Source organism: Tenrec ecaudatus, chromosome 11 (genome assembly GCF_050624435.1).
Source record: "Tenrec ecaudatus isolate mTenEca1 chromosome 11, mTenEca1.hap1, whole genome shotgun sequence".
Classification (NCBI taxonomy): Eukaryota; Metazoa; Chordata; class Mammalia; order Afrosoricida; family Tenrecidae; genus Tenrec; species Tenrec ecaudatus.
Window position 1 is genome coordinate 5,079,033 of NC_134540.1, and position 20,906 is coordinate 5,099,938.

At 48.5% G+C, this 20,906-nt stretch overlaps 1 protein-coding gene across 1 annotated transcript in view; it reads right to left on the reverse strand.

The window, feature by feature from the left end:
* The window catches only part of FLT1 (fms related receptor tyrosine kinase 1), a 179,182-nt gene that overhangs the window by 29,279 nt on the left and 128,997 nt on the right, over positions 1–20,906 (reverse strand). The window contains exons 16-17 of the mRNA XM_075562804.1: positions 11,548–11,654; positions 6,622–6,754 (exon numbers count right to left, since the gene is read on the reverse strand). Of these exons, the coding sequence (XP_075418919.1) occupies positions 6,622–6,754; positions 11,548–11,654 (240 nt within the window). The remainder of the gene's footprint in view (positions 1–6,621; positions 6,755–11,547; positions 11,655–20,906) is intronic.

The following is a 20,906-nucleotide window of genomic DNA, read 5'->3' on the forward strand; positions in this document are numbered from 1 at the left end:
TTCTGGAAGTCATTTAGACCTCAGAGAGGGAGCTGCCAAGGGCAACAACTGCGTGCGGTTCCTGTCACGGTACTTTGAAACCCTGAGACTCTTTGTCCTGCCACAATGACTGTGAACCCATCTCTTTCCCCACCTTTGCACGAGACAGCTTGACTCAGAGGTCTGGGAATGACGTGCTAGATGTTGCTAGTACCCGGCCCAGTGACTGGCACATAGAAACCCAAAAAGTCCACTGCCCTGACCTATAAGCAACTCCCTAAGACTGAATAGAACTGCTCCTTGGGGTATCTGAGCCTGTAAATCTTCACGGGAGCAGACTGCCTCATCTTTCTGCCTCGGAGTGGCTGGTGAGTTTGAACTGCAGACTTGTCTGTTAGCAGCCCAATTCTTAATCCCTTGGACCCACACGGTTCCTCGACCTGTAGAAAGTATTGCATGCAGAGGGAAGATCCCCTTTTGGGGACTTATGGGACATCCAAAGAGTCTCACGCTGCCGTATAAACAAACAAACTCACTGCCATCGAGTCAGTGCGGTAGGACAGGGTAGGACTGCCCCGTGAATTTCTTTTACTGTAACTGTTTATGGGGGGAGAAAGCCCGTCTTTCACCCAAGGAGTGAGCACCTGGTGGTTTTGAACTGCCAGCCTTTCAGATTGCAGCCTAACTCACAACTCTAGGCTACCCGAGCTCCATCATGCTGTCATAGGGAGTGGGACCTTGATACTGATATCTGCTGGACAACACCCCATGGGTTACTTCAGCTACTGTTTTGATGAGGGGACCTCCTCTTGCACCTTCAAGAAACAGGAAGCTAACCAGAACTGGAGGAGCAAGGGGCCTTGGGTGATGACAAAAGGAGGCGGGAGCTGAAGATGGCTTCTTGGCTCTTTTGAGGGAAAATACTGAACCAACCGATCCCTCCGCTGATCAGAAGCCCAAGGCGGCAGTTAGAGCGTTAGTGGAACACAACCCCTCCCCTCGTGCTGGGGCCTTTTCCTCAGACTGGACCTTCAGTGAAGGAGCCTAACTTCCTTCCTTCCTTCCTTCCTTCCTTCCTTCCTTCCTTCCTTCCTTCCTTCCTTCCTTCCTTCCTTCCTTCCACACACTCCAGTCTCTCCCCTCCAAGGACAGAGCTGCTGTTGGGCTTTTTAAAAGTTTCTTGTAAAGTGTGTAACAAAGCCTCCCTGCTTCATCCTATAAGAACCTTTATACTTTTATAGCCAATGACTCAGTAACTCGGGAGCCCTGGCGGTAACAGTGGCGAAGCGCACGACCACCAATGTGAAGCTTGGCGGTTCAAGCTCAGCCGGCTCTGTGGGAGAGAGCGGCAGCCATCTGATTTGGTTAAAAGGACAGCCTAGGAAACCCTGTGGGGCAGTTGTGTCCTACAGGGTCACCGTGAGTCGACTTGATGGCAGGCGCCAAGGTGCCTTCACCTCTGCCTCTGTGCAGGAGCCCTGGCGCCATCGTGGTCATACGTTGGGCTGCCAGCTGCAACATCAGCAGCTGGAGACCACCAGCCGCTCGGAGGGAGAAAAGTGGGTGCTTCTACTCCCGGAAGCAAGTACAGTCTCAGAAATGGAGGGGCAGTTCTACCTTGTCCTTTAGGGTCACTGTGAGTTGACGTTGACTCAATGGCAGTGAAAGAGATGACATTTTAATTCCTGTCGCTATCAACCTAGAACCTGGGGAAAGTCAATTTCCAACGCAGCCACGGTGGCCTTTCCGTTGCTGTGTCTCGGCGAGTATCGTCGGACTGTCTCCAGGTCTGCCCCTAAGGGTGTTTTCAAACCGCACTTTTATGTGAGGCACTAATGGCACTCGGTGGATTGTGTATCTTTCTGTGCGTAAACACCAACACTTGCAGGTACGTGGAAACACGTTTAGCCTCATCATCAAACTTCCCCACACCGCTTAGCCACCCTCCGCAGGGTTTCTGAGACTGTAAAACTTAGTGAGAGCACACAGCCTCATCTGTTCACTTGGAGAGGCTGGGGGTTCGAACCACCAACCTTGCGGTTAGCAGCCCAGTGCCTCTCCCACAACATCACTTTACTACAAAAACAGCAACAATATGGTTTGGGTGGGCGTTGTAAAGTAGCACCCATTTGTTATTATCGACCACCGTAACTTTAACATGACCGGCCTCGTGGGGCTTGGCTGTCAGTAAGTTGGATGGATGTTCATTGGTTACCTGGGGCTGCCTGGGGTTAGAACAGTGGCAAAAGTGAAAGTTTTCTTCTGTGGATGAATATGCACCAAGTATTAAAGCTCATCTTGCCCCAGAGCATGCAGCCCAGGAGGAGCTGTTGTCTCTGTTTTTTTTGGCCCGACTGCCCGAGGAATACCCGAATACGGCTTGGCAGGGACGCTGCTAGGTGCTGGATGTCCAGAGCAGGTCCAGAGGCACTAACCGGTGCCCTCTCCAGACTTGTGAACATGGTGCAATTAGGGTAGAGATCTGTTCCTGGAATTTTTGGGGGTGGGGGTGGCAGCAGAGGAACAATACCGCTCTTCTGTAATGCGTTCTCCCATCTTGGACAGGAGTGCCCCGAGCCTGAGAAAAAGCACAGTAATCCCAGTCTTGGGAACCCTCTCCACATAGACTGCAGACTCTGGCTTTGCTTCTGCGGGGAGGCAGAATCCGTTCTCAGTCCACAACGCCAGCCCCCACGCTTGCATTCCCATCTCGGCCGTCAAAACAAACTGTGTTTTAACAAGTGTTTGGGGACTTTGCTTCTCTCAGTGCAAATGAGTAAACCCATTCCCACTGGGCGCCCTCCAGTCCTCGCTGCTCTTCGCTCTCTTGGAAGCAGGAAGATGGGCTCGTAAAACAGCATGAAGCGATTAGGGGTGCTTTCATCTTTTTGATGACCCCCCCATGGTTCCAGTTTTAGGGGAGCCCAGTCGCATTGGACTTGACCTGACTTGACCCTGCTTGTTCCTTAAAACCATTTTTGGTGTTACCTAGAATGCCATGTGCTAGCCCGGAGTGGGCTGGGTCTTCATCAGACAATTCAAAGATACCAGGATGTCTCTGAGAAGACTGGCTTGGGCTCTCGGGAGAGTGCATGGCTGGTCTTTCAAAAGGCAGCACCAGCCCAGACACCAACCACTTGCCAGTTGCCAGACTCCCTTGGTGGGGGCCCTTAGTAGGTGATTCTGACTTTGAAAATTGATTTTGTTAACAAAGAGATGCAATGTCAGACTTTCTGCCCACCTCCAAGGATAACAGGTTAAATTCTCTCCTAGGCTGTGTGAAGTATCCCAAACAACACAGGCTGCTTTTGTCCCTGGATCTCTGGAATTCCAATGGTAGCAACACCTTTGACCCACACACCCAACTGCAACCATCTATCAGGTACTATCAAGTGCTGACTTCCATCCCTAGGGCTGCTGATAGCGACCAAGAGAGGAGATGCTGCTGAAATGGAATTCAGCCTGGTCTGTGTGCGTCTCAGTATTTAAAATTCCGTAGTAATTCAGACAGGGCTCTGGATGGGAGAAAGACAGGCCTTTCTACTCCTGTAAGGAATTAAGAGTTTTGGAAGCTCACAGAAGCAGTTCTACCCTGTCCTATAGGGTTGCTATGAGTCAGAATTGACTCGATGGCAGTGATTTGGTGTTTTGATTCTCACCAACCCATGCATACTTTCCCCTCCCAGACACCATGTCAGATGACTGTCGGTCACTTTCTTAGTAAAAAGCAACAGCACCCAAAACCAACAGCGCAAGTACTTAGGCCTCCTTGCAGCCTGTCTATGGCCCTTGAGTCCAGACAAAAGACAAGGGCAATTCGCTGTGCTTTCTCTCACCCATCAAAGAGTTCAAGTGGACATGGGCCAGACCATTGCCTCTGCAACTCTGGGAAGGGATGGAATGATAAGATCCCCAACAAGAGAACTTGGTGAAGTGGAATGATTTGACCCCGTGGAGCCCCAAGGGAGCTCTGATGTGAGGCTTGGCAGTCTCTCCGGACCTGATACGGATCACAATGACACTAGGCCAAGGAACGAGGAGATGGAATGGGAAGTGCATGTGCCCTAGAATGGGAGAAGCATCTTTTATTGTGACTAATAATCCTGCAAACCAGTGTGGCCTGGGAATGACCCATGGACGTGGGAAAACAACCCTGCATCCCCTGCCAAGGCCACCGAGGGGCTGAGCAAGCCGCTATACAGTGTTGACTTGTAGAAGGACCTGTCAGTGTGTCATCTGCCCTTCACTCCTCCTGTTGATCTTACATCAGCCAGTCCTGGCTTTCACGCATCTCTCCAACTTCTTACTGGCTACCAAGATTCTTCCACAGGCCAACAGAACCCGCTCTCGGTGCTGGTTGTTCTTGGGTAGGGCGATGTGTTAGCAGCCCTGCATTCTTGGGTCATATGCAGTGAAGCCAAATCATTCCAAGGCCCAAGAGAAACAAGGAAAGCCATGCCTCCCTGTGGTCCTCTTAACACCCTTCACCCCACAGTTGTGTGTGTGTGTGTGTGTGTGTGTGTGTGTGTGAGAGAGAGAGAGAGAGAGAGAGAGAGAGAGAGAGAGAGAGAGAGAGAGAGAGAGATGGGTGGGATGACAAGGGATGCAATCGGATATGGAGCAAAAGGCTTTTCTCACTGGGAGCGACAAGCAAAGATTCCAAAATCTGTTTTCCTAGTTCCAACTCCTAATGACTCTGGCATACACAGTCAGGAGTGGAAAACTTTCAGAAGCCACGGTCCAAATATTTTGGACCGGTTGGGTAATTCAGGATTCAATTGTTTTGCAGCACCACAGGCTGGAGATGAATTTGCTTAGTGACGTCTCAACTGGAGGAACCGGGGTAATTGGGGGGAAAGCACAGGGGTCTGCCTGGTGTTTACCGCATCTATGTTACCTGGGAAAAACAACAGTCCTGACTTTGAAAATGAAACAAAACGAGCCCCCTGGGATTGTGTGTGTGTGTGTGTGTGTGTGAAACTCAGGGTATGTCTTGTGTGTTCTTGTTATGGGGTTTGAAAAAAAAAATGTAAGGGAGGAAAGTGTATGCAACCAGAGAGGTACCATTCCAACCATTTTTGCAGACAGCATAGCATTTAGTGATACTGAGGACGCCCTTCAAGTCGTGCCACCGTTCTCTCTGTCCCTTTCCACTGTCTTCTACCACCATTATTGGGAGCCCCTGGCCTCCCTAAGCTTGCCGGCCAAAAGGCTCAATGCTCAAAGCAGGCATATTTACTAATGTAGCTCAGCCATTCTTTGGGTCCTAAATGTAAACCCAGTCATTTTAAGGCCCGAGAGAGGATCAAGGAAAGCGCCCCCCCCCCCACTTCTCAGCACCCTTCCCCCAGCGTAATCTGGAGTGCAGTTGAATTTGGATTTGCACGCTCTTCACACTGGGAGCAACAGTCAGAAATTAAAAGATGCTTTGCATTAGGTAAGTCTGCTACACAGGACCTCTTTAGAGTACTGAAAAAATAGGATGTTACTTTGAGGACTAAGGTATACCTTGTTCAAGCCATGGTATTTTTAATTGCCTCATGTGCATGTGAAAATTGGACAATGAATAAGGAAGGTCGAAGAAGAATTGATGCATTTGAATCGGGGTTCTGGTGAAGAATTTTTTAAGTACCGTGGACTACTAAAAGGACAAACATCTGTCTTGGAAGAAGTAGGAAGCTCAGAATGCTTCTTAGAGGCAAGGTTGGCAAGAGTTTGCCCTACATACTTTGGACATGTTATCAAGAGAGACCAATCCCAGAGGACATCATGTGTGATAGAATGGAGGGGCAGGGAAAAGAGGAAGAGCGTCAACAAGTTGGACTGATACAAGGCCTACACCAAGTATCGGAACAGTTGTACGCAGGGCGGTGTGTCCTTCTGTTGCAGGTGGGGACACAGGAGCCAGAAGTGACTCAGTGGCCCCTAAGGACAACATTAGTTTGAATAAAGAAAACTTCGGAGATAGTTTTGATTTACCGTTTAAAGCCTTATTAGGAGGTTTGGGGGTTCATCCAGCTTCCATGAACCTAGAAAGTCTAGTTTCCCATGAGAATTGGACATTCTAACCCGTATTTCCCCCTTTGTTAATCAGCTTTCTCTTATAGAATCTTTGGTCAAATAGTTCCGTAATGGTAGGTAGGCACCACCCAGGTCTTCTAATCTCAGGCAAAAAGTGCAGTTATTCAATGGAGGGACCCAGACTATACAAAGGATCTTGGGTTTGGTTTTCCCACAACCTGGAGGAGCTGCAGCTCTCTCACCAAATGTTTGATCTTGCCGCGCCACCCCCTCCTGACTCACATCTGGATCCCACAGGTCTCAGTATCCGGTGATTCTATTCACTAAGCATGCCTAGATTCTGCTGTTCCCCTTATCTAGGGTCTCTGTCACCAGAGGCAGGGGACCCCATGCCTTTGTAGCCCCAGGGCTTACCCTGGTGTCTGCTCAGAGTACAGCCATTCCAGCATCCCACAGAACCTTTGCAAATGTGTCCCTCTCCCTTACTAGTCTGTGAGCAGCTGGGGGATGGAGTCCCCCCACCCCACCCCCGGCACCTTCTCCACTTGCGCTTTCCTCAGACGTCAGTGATTTGCATGGAGGCCTCGAGGTGCTAGGTACAGGCAGATGCATAAAGCTTACCTAGTTTAAGTCTCTCTCGAGCAAATTCCCACTTGCTAGCATCGTAAGGGAGCCGGTCACACTGTTCATCCAAGGGCACTTCATCTGGATCCATGATGATGGATAAGTAGTCAGCTTTTATCCCCGAGGAAGACTAAAGGATGAAGAGAACATTGAGTCACCCACCAGATGCACTTCAGCAGTACTGGATAGACCACTTAAAACCGAAACCCTGACCACATCGGCTCTGTGTCACGTGGTTGAAACCGTGTGGTCAAGTTCGGAACGTGCCTTCCCACGTGCACATCATGGTGTCACACTCAAACTTCTGACTCCCTTTCAACGGTCCATAGCAGTGCCAGCCCCATCCCACTCCCGTCCCAGAGAGATGCCCTCAGAGCCCTGCAGGGACGCCCTTACCCAGGCTTATTCTCAAACAGGAACCCTTCCTCTGAACAAAAACAAAGTGGAGCATTTTAACAAAATCATTCCGAACGGCGAGGACAACTAATGTTCGATGATTTCTCTATGCAGAGTAGGAACATGTATAGCCCATGGCCCCTGCTGTGTGGAATTATAGCTCTTCCACCTGCAGAAGAAAGGCCTGGCATGGCAGAGGTGACCGCATCACTGGGGAGGGGCGGCACATTTTGTATCAAGAGTTTCAAGTCAAGACCTGGCCTCTCTGTTTCTGTAGCTACCTGAGAAGATGGGAGGGACCATTAGTGAGATCACAGTAAGTCTGCTCTCTGTAAGGAGCCCCGGTGGCAGTGTGGGATAAACATTGGGCTGGTAAGTTCCAGATTGGCAGTTCAAATCTACTGGCTGCTCTTCAGGAGAAAATGAGTCTGTCTGCTCCCATCAAGCTAGACAGTCCAGGAAACTCTGAGGAGTAATTCTACTCTGTCCTTCAGGGTTGCAAGTGAGTTGGAATCGACTCGATGGCAGTGAGTTTATTGGTGGTTATTGTTTCGAGTAAGAAACCAGAGTTGGCTACTTCAAAGGCCAAGGAGTGCTTCAAAAACGAATGAAAACATTCCCTTATTTTTTCATTCCATTTTTCCACAGAACCCCCTTGTATGGAATAAGACCCACATCTTCTACATTTGTTTGGTTCTTTGCGGAATAGCAACCAAGTAAGGCAGGCGGCCGCTGTGAAGTGCTTGCTTTAGCTTGTCCTGCCAGCTCAGTCTGGCAAGTATCCTTTGCTTCAGATCACAGCGAGCTGGATAGACACTGTGTGTCTGAGATTCATATCAGTGGATGAATTGCTTGTGAACATTTGATTGATGACTGCATTTCTGTGGGCAGGATCTTGGCGGGGACAACAAGGAAGCAGGTTGGCCCAGAGATAGCAGGTGGGGCTGGCTCTGGCCTAGGGATTCTGGCAACGTCATTGAAATGGCTTTGGGGACTTTTCCTGGCAACGCCGTTCCCTCAGCAGCATCAGTGATCAAGGAGGGAAGACAATCTTCCCAGAGATACCCTCGCACGCCCACTCACATTCTTCGGTCCTGACTCACCCCCTTCTGGACAGTCACTGCTCACCTCATCCATCACTTGGCAATCGTTGCCCTTCACACAAAAATGATCACTAAACCGTGTGACAAATAGCTCTCCAAAGGTTCTCCCGACCTCCACAGAGGGCGGAGGCGGGGAACGACAGGCAGCACGTTTGTTATGAACCACGCTGGGCATAGGTGTGAGACTGGAAGATCCCAGTCTGTCAGCCACTTGTGTAAGGCTGACAGAAGAGGCTTCGAAAAGTTCCCTGATCTTTTCCCTCCACTTGTGAGCATTTGGAGCCCCTTCCTCTATGAGCATGGGTTTCTATAGCAGGTGCTGGGCTTTCTTCAGAGAAGCCTCTGGAGTCCGTTTTATGACCAAGCTCTTCAATGGCCGATTCAGCCAAGGGTGCACCAGTCTCCAACCTTCAAAGGGCCTGGGATATAGTTGAGGCCAAGCAAGGAACACCTGGGTTTTCCACAGGGAACCTGGGAAGTTGCCAGCCTGTTGAAAGCTGGGGTTGGGCTGTGGAAGTCACTTTCACCAGGTAGCACGAGGGGAACTCCCAGGATACCTTAGTGGGGGCTTTGAGAAGAGGAATCTGGGTTGGCAAATATTTATTCTTCCATTGACACCAACACTGAACAGCTACTGGATGCTTAACTTGGGGGGGGGGGGTCTTGCCATGAAGTGTTTGAGAACCAAAAGTCACAGCTCAGCTTCTGGCCAGCCACATAGCCCCGGGTGCAACCCCAGGGTAACCTCTGGAAAGCCAGATTCCTTATCTATGGTTCAGTGATAACAATGGGTTATCTCACAGGGTTGCTGCGAGTAACAAGTGAAATAACACATGTAAAGCTGTCAGAACAGGCCTGGGATCTAGGAAGCATCCCCAAGGGTAGTTCTGATTGCTGACACTGGGCTATGGAAAGTGAGGAGAAAAGGTGGTTTTTATCAACGGGGACTTTTCATGGTCACCAGACACACCTGCCAGATTTAGTTCTTGGTGCTGGGCTTCCCTTGGCTCCCCCAACCAAATCTCTTGTCAAGTTTTATTGGCATGCTAGCCTCACATAACTCTTTCCTTTCACCTTCTATATAGGGTCAACCTCAAAATTCCACAGACTTTTAAAAATGGAAAGGACTTCATCCATTTTGTCCCTAATTGCCTGTCCCATTTTCTTTCCAGAAGGAGCCATGTGGCACAGTGGGTCAGCAGGGGAGAGATGGGGCAGGTTGTAACAGTAAAGAGCTGTCCTTGTGACTACTGTCCAGTCAGTTGTGACTCAGACAATGGAATGAAACACTGCCTGGTGCTGCCCAATCCTCACACTCCTCGCTGTGTTTGAGCCCATTGTCCACCTCCTCGAGGCGCACTCTCTTTCTGAGAGCCTCCACTCCACCACCTCCAGGGACTGGTCTCTCCAGACAACATGCCCAAAGTACATGAGACCAAGTCTCGCCATCCTGCTTCTAACTTCTTCCAACACATTTTTCCGTTTGTGCATGGTCTAGTCAATATTCTTGGCAAGCAGCACAGTTCAAAGGTATCAATGTTTCTTTGGTCATCTTCTTTCCTGTCCAGTTTCAACATGCATATGAAGTCATTGAAAAGACCACAGCTTTGGTATACAAGCAAATAGACTTGGGGTGGGGGAGGGGAGTGGGAGGGGAAGGAAAGAAAAAATAAATAATTAAATAAAAAGTTTGGAAAGCCTATGGGATGATTCTATCATCACATGGGGTCCCTTTGAGTCAGAATCAACTTGATGTCAGTGAGTTTTCGCCGGCTTGTTTTTTTAGGGTGTTCCAGGAGTCCGGGGTCATACTAATGATTTAAGTGCTGGGGTGGGGGTTACTGGTTAGAGGCTAGGAAACCCTATGGGGGCAGTTCTACCCAGCCCTGCACTGAGCTCTTGAGGCAGAATCAACTCAGCGGCAATAGGTTTGTTTGTTTTAAAATAAATAGACTATACCACGACTTGGTTGGGCACACCTTAGTCCTTGAAATGATAGCTTCGCTCTTTGGCACTGGAAAGAGGTGGAGTGTAGCAGGTTTCCCTTCTCCAACACGTCATTTGAGTTCTGGACTGTGGGTCCAGTAGAATGAAATCTTCGGCAATTTCAATCTTTTCTCCATTGATTATGATGCCATTTATCAGTCCAGCTGTGAGGATGTCTTCTGTATTCTGAGGTGTAATTCATACTGAAAGCTGCCATCTTGGACCTTCGTCAGTCAGGGCTCTAAGTCCTCCTTGCTTCCAGCTAACTGCATCAAGGAGATTGTTCGTGGGTCTTCCTCCAACCCTGATGCCACATTCTGCATACAGCCCGGCGTCTTGCTGTTTGCTCAGCACAGGAGTGAGTAAGGATGGTGAAAAGACACAATCCCAACACCCTTCTTCCCTGATTTCAAAGCACGCACCATCCGCTTGTCTGAGTGAGCACAGTTAGAGGAGCTGGATCCCCATCCTCACATTGATCCGCCCAGTGGTTGCCTTTGCACAGCCATCAAACCACGCAGGTCAGCATCTCTCAGTCCAGACCCATCTGATAGCAGTAAGGACATTCCTCACCTGACATCCTCTTCTGAATCTGCCTGGACTTTGTGCTTCCAGAGCTCCAGCAGCCTGTTGAAACATTTCAGTTGGTGGGGATCCTAACACATGGTGGACAACATTACAAAGAATGGGACTTCCAGAACACTTCATTGTCCTCGTGAGGAACCTGGACCAAGAAGCCGTTGTGTGAACAGGAATAAGGAGGACGGGGTGGTTCACAGTCAAGACGGAGGGGGAGGAACCTGGAGCAGCACCGCATTTCTGACAGGAGAGGTACATCAGACCCGGGTCCTCGTTTTCCTTTAAGTTTCTTAGAACAGAGTGTAGTGAAGGGGCTGGAGACTTCCCAGGCAGGTTCCATGCTGAGTAGACCCCTGGGAGAGCAGGAGCTCAAGGGGTTGCCTTGTGTTTTCAAGATCTTCCTTTGCGAAGATGCAGCCTTCCTGAAGGCTCTGTCGCTTCTTGTTGGCGGGGTACTTGGCTTTTCCTTCTCGGCCACATTTCCACCTTATTCAGGTTCTACCTGCTGCCCATTTTCCTGTGGGTGTTTCATCTACCAGAACTCCAAGGGAGCTTCCAAACGTTCATGGGAAAGTTCCAGTATGCTTCAATTCCTTGTTAAAATGTACTTCCTGAAACCCTCTCCTGTGGCTCCTCTGCCTCCCCCGTTCGTGGTTCCGAAGTTCTCCCCGTCCCTCCACACCACAGAGGAGAGAGCCTCCGATGGCTCACTTTCATGATTTCCCTGCTCAGAGAGCAGACTGCAGAGAAGGGGGTGAAGAGGCTTGGGGGTTGCGTTGCGCCTGCACCGGGCATTAGGCCAAGTATTTTAAAGGATCGTGTGAAAAAGAGCAAAGAGCTTAATCCAGAATGTTCTTACCCTTTTCAGTTTTCGGATAAAGAGTGTTAAGAGGAGCCAGAAGAGGGTTGCTGCCACACAGGTACACGCGAGCGTGATCAGCTCCAGATTCGACTTGTCCGAGGTTCCTGGAGAGAGAAAAGCACCAAATACGGTGTTAACTCACATGTGGGGCCAGCTCCACGCCGCTGGCTCGGGAACCCATCCCATGACACAGTCTTCTCCGACGGACACAAAAACCCAGCTGAGTGCTCAATCTGGATCATGAAATAGGAATCTGTACTGTGAAATTTCCCTAGTAGGTTGTCGAGGAAATTCTTTGGGAAAAAAAGACCTGAACTCTTTTGGGATGCACCAAATTGTAAAAAGGAGATTTTAAAAATAAAAACATGCCCCAAGGACTGCTTCACTCCTTTTGGAACAGCTGGTCCAAAGTGCCCACCTTCTGCTCTCGTGGGTTTGTTTCCAAAGGGTTGGACAAGTAGCTGGTGGGCGGCGGCTGCACAGAGAACTGATGGAGCCCGTCCCTCACTTCCCAGACTCCCCGAGATCAAACACAGCATCATTCCTCCAAGATCGACAAAGAGAAGACCCCAAGCATTCGAGTTCTTCCTTCAGAGCGAAAACGCTGCGGTCCGTGAAAGAGTCCCACGATGGGCCCCCACAGTGGTCTCCTACTTAATTGGCCTTAAGGGACAATTTACCAAGAATTTTAGGGACATACATTTATTCTTTAACTTCATTAAAAGGTGAGAGGAACAAGGGCAACTTCCTACAAGTAACTCTGTGGGTGGGACGGTCATTCATTGAGCACTAGTCATGTGCTGAGCACTCTGCGTCATCCTAGGAAGTGGTGGCGTCAGAAACTTTAATTCATGCATACGGGCTCACCTTAGGAGCGCTCTGTTGCAATTAAATGGAGAGGTATTGAGCCTCTATGGCAGGTAAGGCTAGGGACTGCAGGAGACAGGAAAATGAAGAGAGAGTAAGAAAAAGTTCTCCCCCTCCCCAGAGGTACACTTACCATCTGACCAAGAAACGCAGGAAACTGTAATGAAATGAGAGAGGATACGCCTTGGGAAGCAAGCCCTAGTGTTTTTAAAGGTAGCGTTTATAGTGGATATTGATTTGCAGCGTGGCCAGCCAGGGAGCGCATTAGGCAGAAGGTGCAGCATAAGTAAGAACCCAGAGGTGGAAATTCATAGCGCTCGGATGGTGGTGTACTGTAAGAACTAGGTCGGGACCAGACCACAGAAGATTCTGAGCTTCTGGGTGATGGGTTTCCACTGATGCAGCTGCAGGCAGCTGGGACCAGTGACGTTTCCCTGCCAGAAACAATAGCCAGTCCCCAAGCGAGAAATCAGCACAGTCATGCTCGCTGCCACCACGGAGTGCTTGCTGTTTTAGCGGCTCTTCTAGGGTGACATGCATTCATTTACCCAGGGCTCACGACAGCCCTACTAACTCACTCCCGCTATCAAGAGAGCAGAACTGCCCCGTAGGGTTTCAGAGACTGTAAATCTTCATCCCATGGAGAGATTAATGGGCTTGAACCACCAGCCAGCTTTGTGGGTAGCAGCCCAACACTCAACCCACGGTGCCACCGGGGCTCCTTTAATTTACCCACGGCTTGCAGTAACTCCACAAGTTAGTTAAACATCCCATTTTCCAGATGAGGACATTGAGGCATGGTCTATGGATGCGTCCTTTTGCCCCCAGTCACACAGCCTGTAAACTGTGCTTTTAACCCAGCTAAGTGGGCGTCTTGGTGGTGCTGTGGGGTAAGGCATTAGACTGCCAGCATAACATTTGAGAGGAAAACGCAAGACAGGGTAGTGTTTTGTTCTGTTAGATTTAGGTTGCGATGAGTCAGAGTCAGTTCCCCAGCACCTACCAACAACAACATTTAAATGAAACATTTTTACATATGTTTACTGGCAATCTGTATATCTTCTGTGGTGACATGCCCCCTTTTACATTGGGCTGTTTGTCTTTTGCAGTTAAGCCTAACCAAAAACACTTGCTGTGTTCTGGATAGTAAGCCTTGATTAGAGACTCAGTTCCATAGGCCTGTGTTCCAGGTTCTGTGATGCAGCCAGAATACTGGATGTTAGTTCTTGCATTCACGGCGCATCTCCCCTGTTCAGAAGAGGGCTAATGGGTGAGCACACCTTCATTTGCTGCTTTGTCAGAGCATGGTGGCGTTTCTCTGCATTGAAGACTATCCAAAGTACAGTGAACTTGATTCTCAACGGTGGGAACGTGTACATTTAATAAGCGGCTTTGGTTCCCCTCCTCTACAAGAGGCTCGAAGTTGCCTTGCTGTACGTGTACACACACACAGACACCCTTGCTTAGGCTGTAAAAATGTTCTGTGGAATTTGGTTGGGACCCATTGAGGGGTACAATGGCCTTGGGCAGTTGGAGATGCCTGATAGCATCTCAAGATATGACTCTGTCTCCATAAAACCTCTGCAGATGCCTCTCTCCTGGAATGTCCTGAGAGAGGCCCCCTCGGGTTGTGGGAATGTTCCCACTGCATTCCACGGGCAGGAAGTTGACCCCCAAAGTCTAATTCCAGAAGCCTTACTCAGGCAGCATTCCTCTCAGCGAGACCCGATGTGTTTGCGTGCAAGACCTTCCACACTTCAAGAATCTCATGACACGTAGAGGAAATACCTTCAGGATGAAAACGTACTAGCAGGGAAAGGAATAATTAACAGTCTCCGCATCTCACGCCCACTGAAAACGGAAAAGGTACTGCCAGCAGCTGTAGTGGACTAGCTATGTGTTCTGTCTCATTAAGAACATTTTAAAAATTAGAGTTCTGGTGATAACATACAGCAGCACAGAGCCCACTCAGTTTCTGCATGTGCAGCTCAAGAACACTGGCTGCACGCAGGTCCAAGCCAGGATATTTTCAGTCGCCTCCTATTCGTGGAAAGCTTCGCAATGACCAAGGAAGACCAGAGAATGATGGAGGCCTTAGAGTTACTGTGTTGGCGAAGAGCATCAACTATACCATGGACTGCCAGGAAGATGAGCACATCTGTGTTGGAGGAAGTACGGCCAGAATGCTCAGAAGCAAGGATGCCGCGAGGGGAACCAGTCACTGGCGGCAGACATAAAGTCTTGAGGGTCAGGGAAAAAGAGGAAGATACTCAACAACAGTGGCTGCAACCATGAATTCACACATGGCAGTGGATTTGAAAAAGGTGTCGGGACTGGGCAGGGTTTCCTTCTGTTGCACAGGGGGTCGCCATAAGCCGAAACTGACTTCATGGCTCCTTGCCTTCCATCCCTCCCATGCCTCACCACATAGTTCACCACTACTGACTGAGACGCTGCGCTCAAATCTGATCACTTGTGTTTAGAGTTGCGTTGGCAGTTTGATCTCACACAGGCAATCCTTTAAAAGGGAGCAAAGCTCATGGTAGATGGTTTTTTAAAATCGCTTTATTAGGGGCTCATACAACTCTTATCACAATCCATACATACATCAGTTGTGTAATGCACATCTGTACATTGATTGCCCTCATTATTCTCAAAACATTTGCTCTCCACTTAAGCCCTTGACAAAAGGTCCTCATTTTTTCCCCTCCTTCCCTACTCCCCCCTCCCTCATGAACCCTTAATAATTTATAAATTATTATTTTGTCATATCTGGCTCTGTCCAATGTCTCCCTTCACCCACTTTTCTGTTGTCTGTCCCCCAGGGAGGAGGTCACATGTAGATCCTTGTAATCGGTTCCCTCTTTCCAACCCACCCTCTACCCTCCCGGTATCGCCACTCACACCACTGGTACTGAAGGTATCATCCGCCCTGGATTCCCTGTGTTTCCAGTTCCTGTCTGTACCAATGTACATCCTCTGTTCTAGCCAGACTTGCAAGGTAGAATTCGGATCATGATAGTGGGGGAGGGGTGGGGAGGAAGCATTTAGGAACTAGAGAAAAGTTGTATTTTTCATCGGTGCTACATCGCACCTTGACTGGCTCCTCTCCTCCCCTAGATCCCTCTGCAAGGGGATCTCCAGTGGCCGACAAATGGGCTTTGGGTCTCCACTCTGCACTTCCCCCTTCATTCACTATGGTAAGATTTTTTTTGATCTGATGATGCCTTATACCTGATCCCTTCGACACCTCGTGATCACACAGGCTGGTGAGCTTCTTCTATGTGGGCTTTGTTGCTTCTGAGCTACATGGCCGCTTGTTTACCTTCAAGCCCTTAAGACCCCAGACGCTATACCTTTTGTTAGCCGGGTACCATCAGCTTTCTTCGCCACATTTGCTTATTCACCCGCTTTGACTTCAGCAGTTGTGTCGGGAAGGTGAGCATCATAGAATGCCAATTTAATAGAAGAAAGTATTCTTGCAGTGAGGGAGTACTTGAGTGGAGGCCCAATGTCCTTCTGCTACTTTAACACTAAACCTATAAATATAGGCAAATAGATCTATTTCCCCATCCTCATATGTACATGTCTTTATCTAGACCTCTATAAATGCCCTTTGCCTCCAGCTCTTTCCTCTATTTCCCTTGACTTTCCTCCTGTCACGGTGGGCGTTCTTTACTGATTCAGCCACCCCAGTGTTTAAAGATGATTCCAGGGGATAATCTGGGTCCACAGTTTGAAGATTTTCACAGAGCAGTAGGTTGGGGGCTTCCTGCGGTCTCAGTAGGTCCCATAAGTCTGGATTTGGTTTCTCCATGGACAGTTCAGGAACACTAGTTCTTTTAAATTTAGCATTTCCCGCTTTTGATTAGATTTCATCTATCGGGTCCTTCATCAAAACGTTCTGCCATGGTAGCCGGGGCACCCCCTAGTCCTTCTGGTCTCATGGGAAGGAGGTAGTCGATCCAGGAGTGAGGGAGGGAGATGTGCAGTGCTGGCTCTTCTCTCTCTCTCTCATCTATAGCTCCACCTTCATCACTTTATGAATAGCAACCATTAGGACAGGCTTCAGCTGTGCACGTAGACGACTCCCTGAGGTAGCTGCATGTTCTCAGACAGTGGCCCGACTAGAGCCAGCTTCAGCTTGCTTCACATGGCTGATGAGCTCAGTGTGTGAGGCAACCCAGACACACATGGGTGAGAAAAGGAAGCCGGAGGATACGTACCTGGTGGCTGTGTTAATCGCTAGGGGTTGGTTGGTGCTGAGCCCCAGGGACATCAGTGTGCGTGATGCCTGAGGAAGTCCAGGCATCATCGTGTGCGCCCCAACATGGGATCCTGACAGATTTTACAGCCCGTGGTCACTGTCATGGCACGGTGCTGACCCTGCTGGAGTGTATTTTATGCCAAATGCCCTTCCAGACTTTATCCCCTCCCTCCTGGAATAAATAGATGGTGCGCCCAGGAGATGGGTTGAGGTGGTGAAGGTGGTGTGCCTTGTGTACTCTCTGCTGCTCGGCACCCCTGTTCCACCACTGCCTTTCCCATGACCTCAACAGCTTTCTCCGCATCTGTTAGCGTCACACCAGCCCTGACGCTGGGCTCTCCCCAAAAGCTGAGCCATTCTACACTCCCAACAGCCACGGGCAAGGCTTCCAATTTCTCCACAGCCTCCCCCACACTTAGGGCTCTCTGCTTTTCTGATCACACTCTCCTTGGCAGGTTGGAAGTAGGACACTGTGCATTTCTCCAATGACACCTGACATTGAGCATCTTTGCATATTTTAATCTGCCTTTTCTGTACGGTTGCTGTGTAGATTATCTCTGGGGAGATGCCCGTTCTAAAAATTGAGGTGTCTGTCATTTGGTTGTTGAATTGCAGGCAGTCTCTACTTTTTGAGTGTCGGGCCCTGATCAGATATATTACCCAGTATCTTATGCCGCTCCAGAAGTTGCTCCCCACTTTCCTGATACAAGCCTGTAACACACACGTGTGTTAATTTGAGTAAGGTCAGTGTATCTATTTGACCTGTCGTTGCCCCTACTGGGTGTCATTATGTGTGGCTCCATTGTTGAAAGCAGGGTCTCAGAATTACCTTGACATTGTCTTCTAAGTTTTACATTTCTATTCTTACATTTACAGCACCGGTCCATTTTGAGTTAACGTCTGTATATGATGTGAGGTGGGGGTCCAACATCATTCTTGTCCACTTGAGCGATCATCATTTTAATGTAATCGTCTCAAGGTTGCTACCCACTAAACTTGGAGGCCCTGAAGAGAAGGATGTGTTCCTCATTCATCTTGCATTTCCACCACTGGTTCAGAAAAGGTCTCAATAAACATTTACATGTGATTGAAAATTAAATACCTATGGGTACACTTGGCCTCAGGGTTCCTGACCACCATGAGCTCACAAAGCAGTGTCACCTCCTCCTACTCAAGATCTAGTAACCGGACACCTGCTTCACCTCGGATCTAACTTCTCTAACTGTAATGCCAGCAGTTCAACACCCCCAGCTGCACCCTGGGAGACAGATGAGGCTTTCTGCTCCCATAGAGATTGACAGTTTGGGAAACTCACTTCGGCAGTCTATCCTGTCCTATATTGTTTCTATGAATTAGAATCGATTCCATAGCTAAAGTTTGTTTATTTTTCAAATGAACACCAATTTGGGACCACTTTTAAGAACAAGAGACCTGGTGGCATAGCGGATACACACTGGACTGCATTTCTCAGCCACCAGCTGCTCGGAGGGAGAAAGATGGGGCTGTCCAGTCCCATAAACACTTGCAGTCTCTGAAATCCACAAGGGCAGTTCTATCCTGGCCTATATTGTTGCGATGAGTTGGCTTCATCTTGATGGCAGTGAGTTTGGTTTTGAGTTTTTCAGAATAGTCTTGTATGAAAATACTGTGCTCAGATGAAATGTGAAGTATGTTTTTCAAGAGTATATATGTTAGGCGGTGACATTTAAAATGATTCTCTTTGTTTCAGGTCTACAATGCACTTTTGCTTTAGTAGGTTCAGTCCTTGTGTCAAGTAAGAATGTTAGGGCTTCAAGCACTATTTGGATGACTTCCTGGTTAAAACTAGACTAGAGATACTTCTACTGAAATGGAATTTGGCATATCACGTCAACAGGCTCTTGAGTATACTGTGGATTGGCAGGAGAACAAACCAATCTGTCTTCCAGGTAGTGTAAGCGCATGCTTCTTAGAAGTGAGGACAGTGAGACTTCGCCTTGCTTACTTTGGACAGGTGAACAAGGGGGACTAGATCCTGTTTCGTTCTCTTGTGCATCGAGTGGCTATCAGTTGAAACCAACTCGAACATAGAGCTTGCAAGGCTGTAGTCCTTATGCAAGCAGACTACCACATCTTTCTCCTGCAGAGCAGCTGGTGAGTTTGAACCGCTGACTCTTCTGTTAGCAACTGAGCCCTTAACCCCTAGACCACAATGGCTCCACTCTTGGCCCTCTATAAAGCATAGCCTTCACTAAGTTCTTGGATGAAAACATGGCCCAACTTCCTTGCAACAACGCCGTGGAGTTCCACTGGGCCATATGTCACTCTCCAAACTCAGTTCGCATGAGTAACTGTTTTGTTGTTCTTCATATGAGAATTTCCCCTGGAGAGTTCCGTGAGGGCTGCGCTCTGGGTCCAAACCAAACAAGACCTGAGCTTATTTAAAGAAGCTCCGCTGACTCCACGGTCCATTCATCCTCTCCAGATACAAAAATAACACATTGTTTTATCTCCGTGTGTAAGAGTCCTCTTTCTAAGGAAATAAAAAGAGCAGACAGCTTCCTTCCTGGCGAATGCACAAGCCTCTTTTTTTAATCCCATGAAACACGGCCACCGAAACAACTCGATTGCCTGGCTCCACTCCCTAAACTCAACTGGTCCAGCTGGGTCAGTGTGACACGGCCCTCTGCAAGGGATGAAAATGGCCCACTACAGTGAGACCAAGGACAATGTAGATGCAAGGGCGAGAACCCAATTTCAGTTCTCAAGTGTGGTGGGGTGACAAGATCCCCTCTCCTAAACAGCTCTCGAAGTCAACAAAACTGACCTATGTAAATTCAAGACATTCAAGGAACTCAAAACTTGCTAGCTTTCCCAAGATGTGCACCATACCAGCCTATGAGAACTATCTCTCCAGGCCACATCCGTTTCCCAAGTGGAGCTAAAACCCACAAACCCATCTGACTGGTTGCTAGTGATATTTTCTGACGTATTGAAAAACAAGTTTAATGCCTCCTCCTGAAACACTTACAGAAAACAAAATCTTTTGTCACCCCACGCTCTTCTTGTTGACTGCCAGCTTCTTTTCTAGCAGCCGTCTATCACTGTGGAGCTCTGCCAGTGTGCAGTAAGCTTTGGACTGACAACCACATGATAGGGAGTGCAAACCCACCCTCCACTCTGGGTTCCAACCACCCACGGTTTCGTTAGTAGGTGAGCCCTTAAACGCTGAGCTCTATTAATTGCAATACTCCAAACCCAAACCCAGTGCCCTGTATAGTGTTTCCAAGGCTGCAAATCTTTTTTTATATTTAAATTTAAGAAATCATTTTATTGGGGCTCGCTCATACAATTCATCACAATCCATCCATCCATCCATGTATCAAGCACATTTGTATATTTGTTACCATAACCATTTTCAAAACATTTTCTACTTGAGTCCTTGGTATCAGCTCTTCATTTTTACCCCCTTCCTCCCCACCCTCCCTTCTTCCCTCCCTTCCCCTTGATAATTTATATATTACTATTTCATGTCTTACACTGTTGGATGTCTCCCTTCACCCACTTTTCTGTTGTTTGACTCACTGGGAGGGGGTTATATGTAGATCATTGTGATCAGTTCCTCCTTTCTCGCCCCACCTATCCCTTAACCCTCTTAGTAGCATTACTCTCAATATTGGTTTATCGGTCCTGGATTCCCTGTGTTTCCAGCTCTTATCTGTACCCGTGTACATGTTCTGGTCTAGCCAGATTTGTAAGGTAGAATTGGGGTCATGATAGTGGGGGGAAGAAGCATTAAAGAACTAGAGGAAAGTTGTATGTTTCAATGGTGCTATACTGCACCCTGACTGGCTCGTCTCTTCCTTGTGACCCTTCTATAAGGAGATGTTCATTTGTCTACAGATGGGCTTTGGGTCACCACTCCGCACTCCCCCTCATTCACAATGATATGATTTTTTGTTCTGGGTCTTTGATGCCTGATTCCTTCGACAGCTCAGGATCACAAGGCTGGTGTGCTTCTTAAAGGTGAGCTTTGTTGCTTCTTGACTCGATGGCCACTTGTTTATCTTCAAGCCTTGCAGACCCCAGACACTCTCTCTTTTGATAGCCAGGCACCATCAGCTGTCTTCATCACATTTGCTTATGCATTCATTTTGTTTTCAGTGCTCATGTTGGGAAGGTGAGCATTAAGGAATGCCAGGCTATTAGAACAAAGTGTTCTTGTGTTGAGGAAGAACTTGAG